This window comes from Pseudopodoces humilis, chromosome 10 (assembly GCF_049639895.1).
Source record: "Pseudopodoces humilis isolate 2021_Gansu_Grassland_sample_001 chromosome 10, ASM4963989v1, whole genome shotgun sequence".
Classification (NCBI taxonomy): domain Eukaryota; kingdom Metazoa; phylum Chordata; class Aves; order Passeriformes; family Paridae; genus Pseudopodoces; species Pseudopodoces humilis.
The window spans coordinates 13,325,153-13,344,586 of NC_142209.1; the positions used below are offsets into that span (position 1 = coordinate 13,325,153).

General features: G+C 40.4%; 1 protein-coding gene across 1 annotated transcript in view; it reads left to right on the forward strand.

Annotated features, from left to right (window-relative positions):
* Positions 1-476: 476 nt before the first annotated feature.
* Positions 477-19,434, forward strand: part of PLPPR5 (phospholipid phosphatase related 5) — a 44,532-nt gene continuing 25,574 nt past the window's right edge. Inside the window, exon 1 of the mRNA XM_005520955.3 lies at positions 477-762. Within this exon, the coding sequence (XP_005521012.1) occupies positions 532-762 (231 nt within the window). The 5' untranslated portion in view covers positions 477-531. The remainder of the gene's footprint in view (positions 763-19,434) is intronic.

The following is a 19,434-nucleotide window of genomic DNA, read 5'->3' on the forward strand; positions in this document are numbered from 1 at the left end:
CTGTGGCTGTGGGCAGTGCCGTGTCCGCTTCCCGCGGGCTCTGGGCGGGGACGAGACGGGACAACGAGCACCTGCGGGAGCTCCCCGGCCCCGAGCGCGCCCCGTGCAGGTGTGGGTGTCCGGTGCAGAGAGGGACCCACGGTGGCGCGGAGGGTTCTTTGACAATCACGGCCGCGGGGCTGTGCCGTGGGAGCCGGCCGGGGGTCGAGCAATTCCCTTCTCCGCCGGGTCCGGCGCGGCCGCTGCTCCCGGGCGGGGCGGGGCGGGGCGGGGCGGGGCGGGGCGGGGCGGGGCCGCCCCTGCGCCCCGCCCGCCCCCCCCCGGGGCCGCAGCCCGCGCTGGAGCCGCTGCCGGAGCGGCGGGCCGGGCCCCCGCTCTCCTGCCGTGCCCCGCTGGCCTGGCCGCGCTCGCCGCCGGGCTGACCGCGCTCCCCGCCGCTGAGCCGCCCCCGCCCGCGGTGGATGCCGCCGGGGAGCGGGCGGAGCGCCCCGCGGGGGAGAGGGGCTGCCGCGGCCGCCGGAGCCCACGTACATGCGAGTGCCCTCTCCGCTCACCAGCATGCTTTACTTCCAGATGGTGATCATGGCAGGGACCGTGATGCTGGCTTATTACTTCGAGTACACGGACACCTTCACCGTCAACGTGCAAGGCTTCTTCTGCTACGAGGGCGCGTACCGAAAGCCCTACCCGGGCCCGGAGGACCGCAGCGCCGTGCCGCCGGTGCTCCTCTACTCGCTGACCGCAGGCGTGCCCGTGCTGGTGGTAAGCAGGGGCCGCCCGTGCCCGCGCTCCGGGGACTTGGCGGGCCGGGCCGCGGGTCCCGGCCGGAGCGGTGCCGCCGGTGGCTGCGGGCCGGGCCCGGACCCTCGGCGCCGCCGGGCCCCCCGGCCCGGCCCCCGGGCCCCGGCGGGCAGCTCTGCCGGCCCCGGCCCCTGCCCCGGCGTGCCCACTGCGCCTCTCAAGTGTATTTTTAGCGCCGGTTTATGTAACTGCCGGTGCCTGTATTTCCAGCTCCGTGCGACTCCTTTTGGTAAAAAATTATCTTTTCTTTTTCGAAACGCGCGTCGCTTGCGGATAGATGGACAACCCGAGGAAAACCCGGTTTTTAGCAACTACTTACTGATGACCCGATACTAATTAGAAAACCTCCCTGTCAGTTTTGTTCTCTAAAAGTCAACTGCTACGTGCAAGGGGCAATTTTACTTGATTTAGTTGTCTCCGTATGTCACAGTTACTGATGTGTGTGCAAACGAAACCTGTGTGTCTACTTGAACATGATCTTCCGTCAATCACTTTTAAAGAGGTGTGTCTGAAAAGTGATTTATTTAATCGATTTTCTTTGGGGGTCTTTTTTGGAAAACAGCTAAGAGAAAGCTTTTTGGAAAAGCAGTGAGATTCCTTTCAAGGTTTTGAAGGTACTCTTGGCGTTGTCAGATAACGAGGGCATTAGCATCATTCAGTGATCCCTGACCATACTGAGGGGAAGGACCTAGAGGGGAACATTTGCTTATTGGGGATGGATTATATATAGATTTATCAGATGCAGGCCACAGTTACACATACAGAAAGCCCTTGTAAGAGTTGATTTTAATCAACTGTAAGCATTAGGATAATAAAAAAAATACAGCAAGAAGAGGCCTTTTAAGATAGGAATTATTTTTTTACCACAATAATTATTTTCCAGGAAAATGTAACAAAATAGGAGAAGAAAAAGCCTTATCAGGATAATGCTATGGTAGTCCCAGACACATTTCTGCTTTTGTAGCATCATGAGATGTCTGATGGTATCAGACATAAAACCTTATGGTCACGATCAGCCTTAGTATTGAGACTTGGTTCTCTTTTTAAATGTTTGTGTGGGTTTTTTTTGTTTTTTTTGGTTTCTTTTATCCCAAGGGATTGAATCTCTTCATTTAATAAAACCTGTTTTGTAGCATTTTGGCCTTGTTTGGTTCTTTTGATTTGAACATCAATTACTTGACCACTTTATTTACCTGTTTGTTCTTTTGAACCCCTAAATACTGTTGAGATTAAAAAAAGGAATTTTTGTTGGGTTTTTTTGGAAATGTTTCTCTGTTGTTGGCATGTGATGTTTGTTTTGCTTTTAATTCTATTTCCTTTGTTTGCCTTAGGAAGTTCTAAAGATTATGTCAGTATTCATGTTGAGCATCTCGTTTTCCTAATATGTGTCAGAAGATGGATTGGTAGTTTCCTTCATTTCCTGGGTGCTAGATGATTACGTCAGAGAAATCTCTGTGACATTTTGGGTTGGCAGTCTTGTAATTAGCCTTGCTAAAAAGCTAATAATAGAATTTAATGATACTTAACTGTGCTTCATCTCCCAATCACCAGTCTTTTGGGCAGATGATGTGCTTTGGGATGTCAGGGCATGGAAAATGACATTGTTGGTGCTTGTGTTTCACTTTTTTTAAAAGTATTTTTATTTCATTTTATTAAACAAAAAATTCAGCTCCTGGGAGTCTCATGAGTTCGACAGCATTAGGACTAATGATTAACTTTTTATTAAATAGATAGATTTTTCAGGTTTTGCATAGAGTTTTGTTCTGATTTGCCTTGGGCAATCCTCTTGGACTTAGTGTTTACCCGGGATGGCATTCACTCAGTTGTGCCAGAGTTGTGCATTGTCTTTGCTTGCTCTTTTCATTGAAAGGAGTGGTGAAAGTAAGATTTTTTTCACCGAAACAGCTTGTATGTTTTCAGTTGTAGTAGGTTTCAGAGATTAGGTTCTCTTCCATTTCATTTGTTTCTTGCCTATGACATTTTAGACATACATGTTCTGTGTAATTTTGTTTCTGTAAATGAAATATAAAAATGAATCATGTAACATAGCTATATTTTGGTCTATAGAGATGCAAATATAGACTAGTGAAGGAAATGGATTTCTGTGAATGCAATTTCACTTTTTTCCCCCAAAATGAGTATTGTCCTTGAACACAGGATATTAAATACTATGATTTATGAGTTGTTTTTTTTAAAATCCTTTTTTTTTTTTTTTTTCTGTTTGTTTGGTGGATGGAGTTAATGCTCTTTCTGGAATTTGGAGGTAGAGCATCAGAATCTTGCCTAGGTAAAAGATGTGAACTGGTGTTCACATCAACTGAGGTTTTTTCGAGTGATGGTACTTGTTGAATTGGAGCCATAGAGTGGTTCAAGATAACCTGGCTTATCTTAATGTGACTCAATTAATGCATTCCATTGCATTGAGTTTGAATGAAGTTGCTGAAAAATCATTAAAAAATGAATTTTTCTAATGATTTTCCTTTCTACATGCCTGCTATTGGAAAACTAAAAAACTGAAGCACCAGTAGCAGGACCTGTCTTGATGAGCATCTCATCAGCAGTGGGTCTCTGGCTGCTGTGAGGCTGTCACAGTGCTGCTCATCCAAAACCCCTGTGCCACATCAGAGATGCAGCAGCCCTGAATGTCAAGCCATGGGGTTGAGCTGTGTCTGCTCACAGGGCAGCAACCTGCATGTGCTGAGACCTAAATAACAACCTGTGTCATTTGACAGGGATGTACTGTGAGCACTGCATTCATCCTGGAAGTTTTCTGGTTAGTCTTTAAAGTGCTGCTTCCTGCTCATACATTCCTACAGCCCTGGTGCAGTATTGCTGCCAATCTTCTTCCTCAGCCCATCTGCCCCCCTGCCATCCAGGGACAGATGCAGCTGGCTGGCAAGGCACAGGTGCTCAGGAGTGTGATCTGAGAAGTGCAGTCCCAGGGCAGAAGCAGAGCCTTCTTGCTCTACTGAAATGCTTGACTTTTAGATGGGGTTTTGGCTTTTCTGTTTGGGTCTTTCTGTGGGGCTTTTTTTGTTTGCTTGTTTTGTTGTTTTTGTTTTTTTATTTTTTTATTTGTTTTTTGTTTGTTGTTGGGTGTTTATTTATTTTTTTCTTTTTTTTTGTAATCTTTATCTTAGAGTCAAGTGCTCTGATATGGGAAAGAGAAACTGACTGAAGGAAAAGTTTTGTGCTCTGTACTTGTATATCTGTGGTCTTTGGTCAAGTAATTACCATTATTTACCAAATATTTGGTCAGCTCTGACTTGGTGGGAAGCTGGACTAGATGATTATTGTAGATCTCTTCCCAGCTGAACAATTCTATTCTAAATATCCCATTGGTTGTGTAGGATCTAGTAAGGAGTCAAATTGTGCTATTCACTTTGGCTGTAAGAAATTTATTGTCTGCTAAGATATTTCTGCTTAAAGCCCCTTTAACTTCAGAGTTGCCTGGAGAGGCTGTGGATGGTCTATCTCTGGCAGTGTTCAAGGCCAGGCTGGATGGGCTTTGAGCAGCCTGGTCTATGGAAGGTGCCCCTGGCCATGGTGGGTGGGCTGGAACAAGATGAGCTTGACAGGCCCTTCCAACCCAAACCATTCTATGATTCACAGGTATTGCAGCAATTGTAGGAAACCTGTAGAGAAATCCATCAACGTTTCTGTAGGATAAGGGCTACTGCTTTTCCCTTTTTCCAGCTGGTTTCCTAGCTTTTATGTAGGTTCCATGAAATGAAGATGCATTATAATATTGGTTTACTCTGGATTGATTATCTCTAAAGGGTGTAGGCACTGTTTCTTATCTGCCAGATCTGTACTTTGAGTTCTTCCACAGGAGAATTTTGAGGGCCCAAACAGTTGCTTTTGTTTAATCTGTTTTTAAAAAAGTGCCGAAAACAACTGCAGCTTAATATATAATAAAATATATGGTCCCTTCCAATGGTAGACTTTTATCTGTTGATGGTCTCCTAAGTCATACTTTTAGGCACAGGTAATGACTTGAATGGGTAGATGTGTTTGTGTAAGAAGCATTAGGCACACAAGCAGTAAAATATTTTTAAAAATGTAGATGAGGTGGAAACTGCAATTAGAAGAGTGAAAACCCCTAAGTATGATATTCTGTGAGGGGATACTGAAACTTGGGCAGAAGCAGTGGCCCTGTGGGCTCCCTTTTTCCCCCCCTTGTGTGTCAGGTTTGAAAGAGTACTGCTGGCTCCATCCTTTTACTGTCCATAGCACTAATATCATGAACTCTCTGGTATACTGAGGAATTCTCAATACATGGTTTATTTTTTTATTTTTATGTTTTTTTGTTTGGTTGTTGTTTTTTTTGGTTTTTAATCTTAAAGTCAAATGTGAAGGTGGCAGGAAGTAGGTTCTTGATTTGAGTCTATTCAAATATGTAATAAGCATAGAACTGCTAGTTGAGGGCTCAGTGCTATTTAAGCCATTTCCCAAAGTGCCAGTTCTTGCTCAGTGGGCTGGTTGCTTTTTTAAACTTGTTATGACAGATGTAGCTTGGGAAATACACGTCAGTCTAATCCTTTAGCTTCCAGTAGAAATGATTTCTAGAACGGTGAGGCTAGTGTCTCATTTTTCCAGAATCTGTAGAGTGATCAGTTCTGCATTATTTCTTTCTGGTAGATGTTAATAATTTTGACCTCTTTAAAATATTGTGAAGTGTACTTAAGGATTCTTTTAGTGACTCCACATGCTAATATGGATTACTTAAAATGTCAAAACTGTTTAAGCAATAAGTGGTATAAAATGTGATGTATTGGACCTAAGATGTATGCTGACTGTCATATAAAAGCCAGGAGGAGATACTGACACATTTTCATTAAGATGTTTAAACAGTTCTATTATGCAAATGTTGTTTGTTTTTATTTCCAAGTAAAAAATATGATTACAGTACTTATCCATAAAATATACACTTCTGTTTGCCTAGGTGAGTTCCTAATGTATTTGTGTTTTCCCTGCAAACCAATTAAAGACTAATTTGTTTTAGGATAATACTTTTAATGTCATCACTTAAAAAAAAATTGCCATTTAGACATGAAGTATTGCATTTTTTTAATTTTTTTTTTTTCCAGTGCACTGGAGAAATCTTTAGATTTGGCACATCCCAAACAAGGAATGGATGTCGAAAACCAGACATTCTGTCTTGAGCCTAGCTTTAGCCAGTAACGTTTTCCTTTGAGGAAGAAATTTTGAATTCTGGCAAAAGAAAGACAGTATAGTGAAAGATGCAATATCATTGTTCTTGTATCAAATTTACTGTACCCTGATGTTTAAGAAAAAACAAGATCATTCTGTGAAAATTGAAAAAGAGAAGCTACCATTTGAAGTATCTGCACAGTTTTCCTAAGTCTCCTTTCTTCTTCACTGTCTTTGCTGCTGTCTTAATAGCTCCAGGTCTGAGTAGCTCAAGAGCAGTTGAAGAATATGCAGAGACCTGAAGGAGATGCACCACTTCCAGCACATAGATCTAGCTGATGTGACTATCACCTCCCATCTCAGTCTTCCTTTCTGAACCTGCTAGTATCTATTTTCCTTCTAACATCCATGATTCTGTGTGCTGTGGCATCAGGGACTGATCAAATTTTATCAGGCTGAGTTCTCAAAATGCTGCTGGCAGAGAAGCTTTTAGTTAACCTGTAGTTCACTGAAACTATTCTACTAGTGTGTAACTTAGTGCTGTACATGAGAAAGGGTTCTAGATTGTGATATCTGGGACATCAAAATACTCAGTTGTCTGTTATAATGTGAGGAAAAGCATCATCTAGAATCCAAGTCCTGAAAATATTTTCTGTGGATTTGCTGTGCCTCATGCCTGAGCTGTTTCTTCATTCCTCACCTTAGTCAGAAAAAGTTACTTGCCTTCACAAGTGTTCCTTAAATCTACTTTAGGCTGTTTATTTTTTTTACTTCATGGCTGGTACCAAGTTACTTTGGCTTCTGTGGACACCTTGACAGTCTTGGAAAAAACTAAAGAGACCCTCTGGAGTACTGCATCCAGCTCTGGGGCCCCCAGCTAAGGATAAGGTGGACTTGCTGGAGTGAGTCCAGGGAAGGATCACAAAGGAGACCAAGGGGCTGGAGCAGGTCTCCTGTGAACACAGGGTGAGAGAGCTGAGGTTGTTCAGCCTGGAGAAGAGAAGGCTTTGGAAGGACCTTAGAACACCTTCCACTACATAAAGGGGGCCTACAGGAAAGCTGGAGAGGGACTTTTTACAAGGGCTCACAGTGATACCACAAGGGTTTCAACTGAAAGGGTGTGGATTTAGAATAGACATTAGGAAGAAATTCTTCACTGTGAGGGTGATGTGACACTGGAACAGATTGCCCAGGAAAACTGTGGATTCCCCATCCCTACAGGGTTCAAGGCCAGGTTTGATGGGGATTTGAACAACCTGGCTGCAGGACTGGGAACCAAATGATCTTTAAGGGTCCATTCCAGCTGAGGCCATCTTATGATTCTAAGATTTGATCAGACTTTTCTCCTGGTCTGCTACTCGAAGAAGAAGTGACCTCTGTGCATCCTGAAGGAGATTAAAGTGTTTTGTCATTTCTGCCAGAAGAGAATTGGGGAAGCTTGATAAATAATGCAAGGATGAACAGTTGCCAGCAGCTGTGTTACAGGGCAGAAAATCCCAAGGGTACATAGCAAGGTATTCAAGTTTTCAGTTTTATGTACAACTTACTGAGAAAGTTAAGGAATTGCCCAGCAAGCTATACAGTCTATCCTAGTGCTCTTTTTCTTAGAACAGTGAACTTTTATTATGATATTTGAACAACTCATGATGCTGTTTTTGATAAGACAGTGATAAAGCAACAGAAGAAGAAAGTTTTAAATCCTGAATCATATGAATTGGGTAGACTAAGCAGCCTCTGAAATCAAATGGAAATGGTTTTATTTGATAAACTAGTTAGCTAATCAAAGAAAATAATTCCAGGATTATTGAAGTAGGTTATATACCAAGAAGCTAAAGCTTTTTAGCTTTATATGCCTTTCTCTTGCTGGCACATTTTTCAGCTGTTATAACTTTGCATGAATGTGCAATTGCCAAAATACTTTGTTCACTCTGTGATCACATTGTTGCAGGACTCATTTGGTCCCTGTTATCTTAGCTCTGTTTCAACCTGTGTGCACAGCTGCAACTTCTTTCCTTGATAGGTTTCTTCTTCCATTCCCACGTGTTTGTAGGAAAGATAAAACTTTTTTTTTGTTTATTTGTTGTTTGTTTGTTTTGGTTTTTTTTTTAAATATGCAAGTGCTGGGGACTTCAGGAAGCCACTTTCTTTGAGAAGAGGAATGCCCTTTTCTGGAATGCAGGAGGAGTTTAAAGCTAAGGGACAGTTTATTTCATGCTCTTCCTATGTGAATGGATAATTACTTTGCAACATTACTGAAGAATAAAAAAATAAATCACACTGTTAGGTCTGCAGTAACTTTGTGTAGCAGATGTCAGTATTGGCCTGTTGGGACACATAGCAAGACAAATACATGATTTGATAGTCTGATTCAGGTTTTATCTCAGCATTAAACCACTAATCCAACAGAGCTATAACCAGGAGAAACAATTAAAAATTCATAATCACTGTGTGTTTTCTTGGGAATTCTTCTTTATCTGTCTGTGTTCCTGTTGTGGTGTGATGGCATACATGAGCGGTGCCTGCAGAAGTTATATTTGTACTTCCACTTTAATGTATTTCTGCCGTGCTTAGTATGCATGTGATTTACAAACACTAACAATATCGAGACCATATGCTTCATCCTTTGATGGGCTCTCTAGAAGTAAAGTGGCAAGCAGATGTGAACAAGGCAGGCAGAGTTCTGTTTGCAACAGCTGAATGCCTGTTTGTCCTACAAACGATGCACTTATGTTTAAGTGAGAAATTGTTAATCCAACTAATCCTGCACGATTAAGGAATTTGTATCATTGCTTGTAATCTAAAATAGTAGGCTTGAAGTAATAATCAGTTTTTCAACTAAACAATTCTTGCTCATTGTACATCATGCAGGATTGAGGAGATGGGTGTCCATATGATACATAATAAATGACAGCCAAAGTAGAATTGTAAGTAGCTTTAGCTGTGCTTCTCAGCCTTAAAAGCAGAGTGGTGTTTAAAAAGCTTTATATGCTCTTGCAGCATCCCTCAGAGCCTCTGAAGTTCATGATGGCCCAGCTTTCATCACACATGGTTTGTATTTAGCAGAGATGTGGTAACCTCAGAGATTGCAAGATTACAAGTAGAAAGTCCAGCTGAAGTGGATATACCGTATCTCTGGCACTCAGAAGTTGCACATGAGACATACTGTTTTAAGGAGGAATATCTATTGAAAACAAAGTCCTTTGTGTTTGCACGTAGTACAATGAACATGGCGTTGGACAGTGACTAGGAAAGCAGAAGTTCTAGCATTTGCTATCTCTGATGGGCAAACTGCCTTTGCAAAGATCACTTCTTATGATCACTATACCTGTAGATCAGAAAATATTTCTTTTCAATGTAAAGTGCTAAGAAATCTGCAGTAGAAAGATTACTGTATATATTAAGGCTTTTTTGTAATCTACTATTAGTGTAAAAAATTGTTCAATATAGAATCAAACCTGACTCTTAATTCTGGATGCCACTTCCTGGGCTGTGAGGCACCATAAAAAACCTTCCTGGCCATACAGTATGAAAACTCGAGTTGTGGATTCCACTTCTGGTTGCCAGTCTGGACAACATGCAGTTATCTATAGTTTCGTATGTATTGTGTAAATGTATCATAAATATCCATTGTCTAACTGTTATACACTGAATATTTATATGAAAATGTCATTAATTATAGGCACTTGCTAATGTACAGCCAATTATAAATGCAGTATAGTTATGTTTTAAAAATACTATTTTTCTTTCTCTGCTGTTATTACTTCTTGCCTCTCATCCATGTCAGGTTAAAGAGTATGTATGAGGGCGTTCAGAGTTTTTAGTTTTCTAAATAATAATTAAGAAAAAAGCAGTTACCAAGAGCAGAAGTCAGCCTAACAGAATTCTGCTATTTAGATTTTATTTTTTCCTTTCTCTATACAGCATATTGAAACACCTGTTGTTTTAGGTTGGTAGGTTTCATACTGTCTCTAAAAAGGGTCAGTCCTAGTTATTTTTATCATTCGAATTTTGAGTAATATTATGAGGATTTCTTTGATTCATGTATAGTTTTCCTCCTTATAAATCAAGTATTGAATATTAGAATCAGCAAGTGGAACTCAGCTTCCCAGTGTAGTTATTTTGTGTAGTAACAGGGATTTCTGTGACCTGTCTGTAGCAATTTAGGGCTCAGACACGATTGAATTAATTCTGCTGACAGATTTCTTAATCACGGGTCAGCTGAGCTGCAGTAACCAACGCCATGGACTTGCAGCCTGTGGGGAGCACGAGGTGAAGTATTTGAGCTTGACCTGCTTTAATCAAGACTTAGCCCAGGATGTGTTAGTTTTCTGGGTTTTACAGAGTGGGTGCAGAGGCTGTCCATGTTCTCAGCTCTGCTGAGAAGGAGGAGCCTCACCAGTGCCTGGCTGGTGCCTGACCTAGCAAGTGCCGCTCTGTGCCTGAGGTCAGCTCCACGCAGAGCCACGTGTGCACGTGCCCAAGCTTCAGCACATCCTTCACAGTGCGTTGATCATAGTTACATCGATTGAGCCTGATGTCCAGAACCTCTCCGCTGCTCAGTTTCTGCTTTCCCTGTTCCTGTGAGGAGCATCCTTGGCCCTGTTGGGGTGTATCAGGGCCCTGCCGTGAGGCCAGGCCTGAGGCTGCAGCCACTGTGTGCTCAAAGCACACAGACACGAGTCCGAGAGGTCCGGGGGAGGCCTGGGGAGCCGCTGCTGCCGTAGGCTGGGGGCCACGAGCGTTCCACGGGAGCGGCGTGGGGACGTTCCGGCTCTTAGCGTGGCACCCTTTGCCAAGCGCTCGCGCCTGGCTGGAGTCAGCGCTTCAGTCGGTCACGGGGACTCTTTCCAGAGCATTTAGCAAAGGCAGATGAGATTTGTAAGCAGATTGACCTTGGGGGGCATGCCAGTGGTTTGGGGACATCTGCAGCTGGCAGAATGAATGTACAGAGCTGGGCTGTGAGCTGTCAGCGTTGCCTTGGTGAAGGGATCTGCCCACTCAGGCGGGATGGACACGTAGCTGTTAATGCCCAGCTGTCAAATGGTAGTTGTGAAATGAGGCTTCTGTGTAAAGCACTAGGAGATTGTGCGTGAACAGTTATACCAGAGCTGGATTGCTAATTTGTTATCTTGGTATTGTTAATGAATTATCTTGCTGTTGATGGAGTTTAATCACATGCTTCAGTACTACTTGAAATCACAAGGCTTTCCTGAGGTGGAGTGCTGTGTGTGAATGATTGGTGGTGATAGAATTTTTTTCTGGAACCACATTCATTTTAGTAGCTGGTACTGCAGTTTTACTCAGTATTTCTTCTGTTTCTGAATTGATTGTGATTGTTGTGTGATTAGGAGTAGAGGGAAGTCATAAAGCAGAGACTATTTCTTTAAAAAACTAAGTATGTTTACATATGCAAGTGTGTATGCACAATGTGTTGCCAGAAAAATTCATGTTTACATGGTTGACTTGTATCTGTAGTTTAGTTCATATGTAGTTTTAACCTTGAACACCAATGGCAAAAATGTAAGGGCTTTAAGAATTGATTCATTTACACCAGAATACTTAAATTGTTATCACTGAATGTGTGCAAGCACCTATCATTGCAGAACACTGGCTAAAAACGTATGTCTGTACATTTACATAACAGTATGTATTTTATATTATATCCTTTATTGTCTTCACAGATTGGACCAAAAAACCAGCTATTATAGAGTCTGCCTTGAAGACAGTCAGTGTCAGAGCTTCAGAAGATCTAAAAATTTTAAATAGACTCATTCATCCTTAAAACACTTCTCTCACGACTTGAGAGCTTTTTTCAAGATATTTGATAAAGCCAGCAGCATATTTACTATTATTTTACAGATCTGTTCAAAGGAGATGATCCTTGTTAGGGTAAATCATTATGCACTATTTCATGAGTGGACAGAGATACAGTCACATATTGAAGAAGAGTAGCTGGGCTTACTTTGGCCAATAGACTTTGCAATTAGTTTTCAGAATACCATTGCATGCCTTAAAGAGCTGTTTTTATGCCCTTCTGTCTTCACAGCAAAGTGTACAATCTCCCCTCTGTCTTGTAGGCATTTCCTGTACTAGGAAATTTTTGCTGAAATTTGCCACTCTTGCTACTCCTATTTCAGTTCATTGGCTGCTGTGCCAATGAGGGCACTTGGGACTTCCTCTTAATTCAAGCACTGCATTGTGTAAACTTCTAAACAGGGTCAGACAACATAGTGTTGCCAGCTGCACATCTGCAGCCATCTGGATTTGTGGCAGGAGCAATAAAATAGACATTGTGTAGCAGAGCTGAAAGAGTGACAAAAGTGGTGCAAATCATATTTGCAGAAAACTGACCGTAGAGAAACCCACCATAAAGAAAATCCACCATATTTGATCTGCAGAATATACAGTTTTGTTATTGAAAAGGTCTTTCTACTTGTGCATTTAGCAAATAGAGATAAATGGGATGTGCTACTGCTGTGTTTGGTGAAAAACCTTGCTGGCTAATTCATTCCCATTCCATTGTTTAGAGCAGAGGTAAGTAAGTATTAAAGCCTCTGGTGCTCATAAACAGGCCTCTACCCCCAATCCTATGGCTTCATTAAGATTCTGTTGCTAATAAACATCACTTCAGTATCTTAATCTACTATAATAACATTCTTAAGGAGAAATAATGGCACACTGAAATTACAGCTTTCAAGTCTGAGGGAGGAGGTGCAGGGGGAATGGTCACACATTGTTTTGTGTCTGGACTTGCTAGTTGTTTGAGGTGAAGCTAGAAGAGACACTTCTGACCTCTTTTCTTTTGGATCCTTTCTCCTTGACCAGCATCTCTAGTGACCTTTCTGAGAATGAGTCTACCTGGTCAGTGAAGCTTCAAAAGTTAACTTCTGTAGAGTCATTCTCTTTGACTGGGTTACTCAAGTGTAAGTACAAGGTACAGTCTCTACTTTTCTCTCCCTGAAAGCTTTTATTTGGTCACTTGTTTCCTGGCTCTCAGAGGCACTAGAAGTATGGATTAATACTGTCAGGATTTCTTACTGGTGATTTTATGCGGAATGCACATATTTTGCACGTTACCTTAATGTGAGACATCTCAGAATAAGACATAGTTTTAGACTGAATACTTCCATGCATGGGTTTTTAAAGTGTTTTAAACTCACTTTTAGTGACACCTGGATTCTTTGCAGTAATGCTTACAATGTAAAGACATAAAGTATATTAGAAGAATGACATAAGCTAATATATTCGGGAGTGGGCATTGCATTTTTTGACTTATCTTTCTGATTTATCTGACCTGTTAAACATCTTTCTCAAATATTTAGTACTACTTCCCTGTAAAATTGGATTGTCTTCCTAGTTTTGTTTTATTATTTTCTTGGGACAGTTTTCATAGCCAGTACCTATTTCCAGACTTTGGATGAGGTATTGCTCTTAACCTAGAGTGCCATAGATTTCACAACTAATCCAGCTCCTGTTGAAGTTAGTGGGGTTGCTACCTTTGATTTCAACTGGATGTATTTCATTTGTTGGCAATTATACTGTAGCCTAAGGTAGTGGTAAGGGAAGAGGTGCTTATACAGAGGCCATTATTAGTAGGAGTGGAGCTACTTATGTGATGACAAAGACAACTGCTTTATTTTGAAGGTCATTTTTAATAAAAAATTTAGAATTATTTTACTGAGCTGTCTGTGTAAATTTATCATTATTAATCAAATACTAGTTGATAATAATAAACATAAGTAATAAGCCAGTTGTGTGTATGTTTTGTAAACATACATATTTTGCCACAAAAGTCCAGAAAACAATTTTTGTTGAATCTTGCAGGTATTAATCTTCTGTACAGCATGTTATTCTCATAGCTCTATTAAAACAGAGGGTACTTACACTGTTCCAGTGTTTGGTCCCCCATTTTCCATTGTTTGATGGCAGTGGCAATTCAGTGAAAATGGCTTTCCTTGAACTGATCTCAGGAATAATATATCTGCAAAGCATATCTGGCCTTGAGTAGAAGTGAGCTAGAAGTAAGACAGTGGGAAAAGTGAGAAATACAGATATTCTCCTTCTGAGCCTCTGAGAACAGTTGGCTACAGTCATATACTGACTGTAAAACCACTACTTTGTGACCAGAATCATTAAGAGGTGCCTTTTATGTGATCAGATTTTTTTTTCAAACAGGGATGAAAGCCCCTTCATGCTGAATTTTGCAATTGAATGTTCATCCTGGGTAGAAAAGCGCAGTTGCATACATCACCTAAGGCTTGAAGTATAAAGTAACATTGCTGTTGGATATGATCACTGGTATGGGTGTCAGATGCATTGGTATGGTGTTTATCAAGGAATCACATATGCACAGAAGGGTTAGGACACCCATCTGCCTCAGCAGAAGAACAATGTACAGTTTTCTTGGCCAGTGAAGAAACAAAGGGGTTCACCAAGGCTGGTCATGAAGAACCACAGTCTTTTCCACATGTGTCACTTGAAGTCCAGTGGAAGACTTATTTGATACAGCCGAGTCCAGAGATGAACATAAATGAAATTCATCTTCTCATAGAGAAGATAAATCATAGAGCTTTGAGCACTTTGTTTTTCCTTCACCAAATATCACAGTGTTTTAAAGGTTGAAGTTAAGTGCTTGAGAAAAATAAAGAATTTTGATGTAGAATTATTTTTCAAATTCCTTCATGAAATAATTATATTTAACAACAACTTTTTTCATGGTATCAATCAGAGATCAGGAAACTAAAATCAGGTGATATCTGGCCATATTACAACTCATTTTCCTAAGGAGGTGTGTTTGTAAAGCGTGGAGTTCGGAAACTGCATGATGGCATCCTTGGTTTTTGTAAAATGAAAATGGAAGCCCTTTAAAAACCGTAAGAATTTCCTATGATAAGAACCTTATCTGGAGTATTTGAGCCTTAAGTAACTTCACAGTTTGAAATGTGAATTTATGCCTTTAGAAGGCAGTTTTGAATTAATTTTTCTCTCTTCCCCTCACCATTTACTAGGACTTTTTTTAGATGTAGAGATTTTCCCTAGATTAACATTTTTTCCCTATTTTTTATGATTTTTTTAAAATTAGAAAAGCTTGCTGCATGGGCAAGAATTCTCATGAATGTCTCTTGTCTACTACTGCTTGCAACGTGTTCAGCAAGAATCCTTGTGCCAGCATTTAGATAGTTTTAGAGCCAGATGCCAGACACTTACTTGGCCCCCAGACTGCCACACCGGCATTCTTGAGCATGTTTTCCTCACGTCCTGGCCGTTCCTGATCGCCTGGAGAGCTGCAGGCTTTGCCTGTTGGACACCACAGATGGGCTCCAGAGAAGATGCCGTTTGCACACATAATCAATTGCTCAGTTAAGGAAAAAAGGAAGCTCTTAAGAGACTTCAAAATATTTAATTTTTTTTCCTCTCGTGATAATGAATGAGGTAATTTGGTGGAAGATGAAGTTGTCCATGTCTCTGATTATGTTCTCATGTGGTTCATTTCTGGCTTCCTGCTTATAAATGCTTGGTTATTGTGTGCCTCTTGCTTTCAAGTATAAGTAAACTCTTCCTGAAGAGAGCAGCCTTTACCATTGTAGACATACTCAGTATGTTACTATGTATTAAAAAGGGCAATAAAGAGTATTTGTTCCTGTTAAAAGTAAAATTACTCTTTAGTAGCATATAGCCATACTCTGCCCTACAGAGAAGTAAATAAAGCAGATAATATTTCACTATTTGATATGTAAACTTTTACTGCTATTTTTCTTTTGTAAATGGACATGACCAAATATATTAAATTTTAGTATTTTTCTCTAAAAAATATAGGGAATACATATTTTTAAAACAAAATTGAGAGGCACAAAAAGGTTGAGTATTTTTTCCAAATTCTTTCTCTAGAAAAGCAATTTTCTTTTCACATCTTTTCTGTAGACCTTTAGAAGCTTCTATGCAGTATGGTCCTATATCCCCATGCTGAATGCGAGAGGATATTTTGTATTTAATCAATACCACACAGATTTATCAAGGATTTATTTTTTTTCATTTTCTGCAAAACTACTGGTCATTTGTTACCATAGAAAATGTACTACTCTGAAAATTGACCAGGGCATGTGCTGTCAGTTTAAGCAAGCAAGAAGCAATGAGAACAAGAAAAACACAAAGAAAATGGCCTCAAGGGAAAGCTCTGCATAATGAGCTTGAAATTGCTACTGCTGGAAATACAGTTGCTGCTTTTCCTGCCGGGGCTGTCACCTCGCTCAACCATTTTAGCTTCAAGTGGAGAGTGGAGCTTTCAGCATCACTAAAGGCCAAGATTTCTCAAACTCTGAGGTCACTATGATAATTGGTACATGGATGGCATTTTTAAATAGGAAATAGGCCAGGAGTAGCCCATGGTCTCAAAAGTTAAAAAGACAAGGCAAAGAGCAGGAATAACCAAGCATATAGAAGCCATATTTTTAGAAGAGATCTGCACCACACTAAGTGGGAACTCAAAATGAATAGGGAGGCCATGCAATTTAATTGATAACAATTCTCTTAGAGATATGTAAATAATTCCCAGAATTTTTGGCTCCATTTCCTACCTTCCCTTCTTTCCTGATAAGGAAGAATGAGGAAGTTCATTCTAGAGAGAAAAGCAGAGCTATGGGGTGCCTGAGATGCTCATTCTCCCAAGGTTATTTCTTGAAGATGGTCTCATAGAAGTCTTGGTTACTGTTCAAGTCATGCCTAAATGGGAGAAACACAATGAATGAAACTAAGTCAGAAGAGAAATTACAATGCACAGTATTGTGAAATGTTCTTCTTAACTTGACGAGTTGAGCACATGGATGAATATTTAGTGGTCTTTTTAATGCGTTAACCACTTTTCAGTGTTACTCGTCTATCTGAGTGGTTGCTGTAGTTACAGCATAACCTTGAGAATTGGCAAAGAGGGAATCATGTATTCTATGACATTCCCTAGCCTGTGTGAAATATTTCTTGAACATTTGTGTAGATGTTAGCTGGAAAGGTCTATGTCTGTATACACAGAAATTTATTTCCTAATCCCAAATAGAGATTATCAACCTTATATTTCAGGATTTATCTTGTTTAACCATATTAATGTATCCTCGGATATCTTGTAATGCAAATGAATATTTAAGTCTCACTTGAGTCCTGGGGCTTTATAGGGCTTTATGTGATATATATATGAGAATGTAGGTCATAAAGTAAACCTCATTAGTATTTTAAGAAGTGCAGATTTAAGGTCATTTATTTATATAGGTGCTGGCTGTTGTAAAACATAGGAGACACTAGGGGAAGTTTGTTTATGGAGTCAGTTTACTGGAAAATCAACAGTGTCAGAACTTCTCTAGCTCTAATATTTGGAATGAGTCAGGCTTGACATTTTGAGTTGAAAAGAACGGAGAATTTAGAACCAAGTTAAGAATATACTGGATGGAAGGACAAATTAGATTTTTAAATTGACATGCAGTGCTAAAACTAGGCACAGCTTGCCTGGATTCAGAAAAATGACTAATACAGAAAAATCCTGGACTTACTTGGGAGGAAGGAATCAGTGTAGGGAATGTGTGCAAAATGCTGTAAGAATCCTGAGATGAAAACAAAGAAAGGGAAAGGTATTAGGTAGATGGCAATAAATGCAAAATGATGTATTACTAGTATAAACACACCATGAAACTCCATCAGTTTATATATTAATACGGAGTTAAGAGGTGAAACAAGAAGAAATAGTAGTTTTAGATCTCACCCATCTCAAATTCTGTTCCTGGCTTTCAAATGGATTGTCACATCACAGACAGGATATGATTGCTATAGAGATGGTTCCAAAAACAACTGTAATTTAATTTTTGCTGGGCTAATATTTTTATGTGCTTCCATAAGAGTAAATTATCGTTGTTGTGTTCCTTGTTTCAACACTTACATACACGGTGTTTTTGTCTAAGGGCTCTGCAAGTTGTTTATACATATGTTCTTCAGAATACTGGAGAGCCTGCACTTTGTACTGTTAGACTTTGGATGAAAATTGTTCTTTTACTTAACTATATATGCTGTAGCTGTATGTCAAAATGGAAGGATGGCCTCCCCTGCTTTTAACAACTGTAAAAAGATCTGTGAGCTAAGAATTTTAATACATACCTGTGGGAAATTTGTACAGTGATCTAAAGTAGTATGACCCTGTTAGAATAAAGTAAAAGAGGCTTCTAATACCCTCTCTTTTTTGTTGCAATCATATTTCTATACCTGAACTTGTGTAGTTTTGTCCAGGTGTTTATGTTGTCAGAACATTCAGATTCTCCATTGTAATCTTTAACTCCCAGTTTTGGCAGTGAAACTGCCAAATAAAATATTTGAAAAACTTTTTGCCCCAAGACTTAGAGAAGTACACAAGTAATTCTGTTGAATTAAATGTCATTTGTTGGCTGGTTACAACTTGCATATGCAGTGGAAGGGGTAATGATGGTTCCTGTGCCAGCAGGAATACAGAAATTGCTCCTTCCAGGAATATACCTGGCAGGCAAATTGCTGTAAAGTACAGGGGGCATATCGCTCTCCTTTTCCTCTGCCCTGTAGAGCTGATTATTGCCAGTGATGCTGGAGAGAAGAAAGGGAAGGAATTGCACTGGGAAGCAGAATTTCTCCTGGGATTTATTGAGATTGAAAAGGATTTTTCTTCCATTTCTGAAACATCAATAGGCTGATTATTGAGATGAGCAGTGCTTGTACTGAAGGATGGAGGAAGGAGAACAGCTTTAGCTGAGCTGCCAGTACAGAAAAATAAAGAACCTGTATTTATTGCCAAATTCTAGAAGGATTCTATCAAAGTGAATCCATGGAAGCATAGAGATGAATGCCTTGTGTGCTCAATGACTCTTATTACTTCTGACAGTAGAGCACTAGGCCTTCTGTAGCAGAAATTTTGTTTTTAGCCGAATTCCACATCCTTCTGACGCTTGCATCTACATGCCCACCCTTAGAGTATTCTTGTTCAGCTAAGAACTTGAATGCTGCTGTTCTTGGAACAGAGGGTTTTCTTCATACAGGTCACCATCAAAGACAGGAAATGTAACAAGGAAAAGCTGTTGGCAGCAGCAAAGATCTAGATACAGCCGATGAAGACATTGCTGGAAGTGAGGATCTCCTTTTCTGTAACTGAACAAGCAGTTCTCTCTTTAGTTAACCCCAGCTTCCCTACCAGCCAAGAACAGAATCTTTATTCTTAGATCAGCAGATTCAGTCTCTGCTTAGAGTTGGAGAGTTGAGCTTGCTGGCACTCTTGGTGTTCTCGCAAAAGGTTGAGCACTGTATCTCACAGATGCTTCCTTTGTGGTGAATTCTGCTTTTTCCTGGAATTTCAAAATCTGTGAAAATTTTACTGAAGTCTATTGAGTTTGGCAGAAAGAATTAAAGACTGAATCTGACTCTATTCAGGTTGCCTAGTCCTTGAGAGGAAAGAAAAGCATTACTGTGACTCACAGTAAAAGT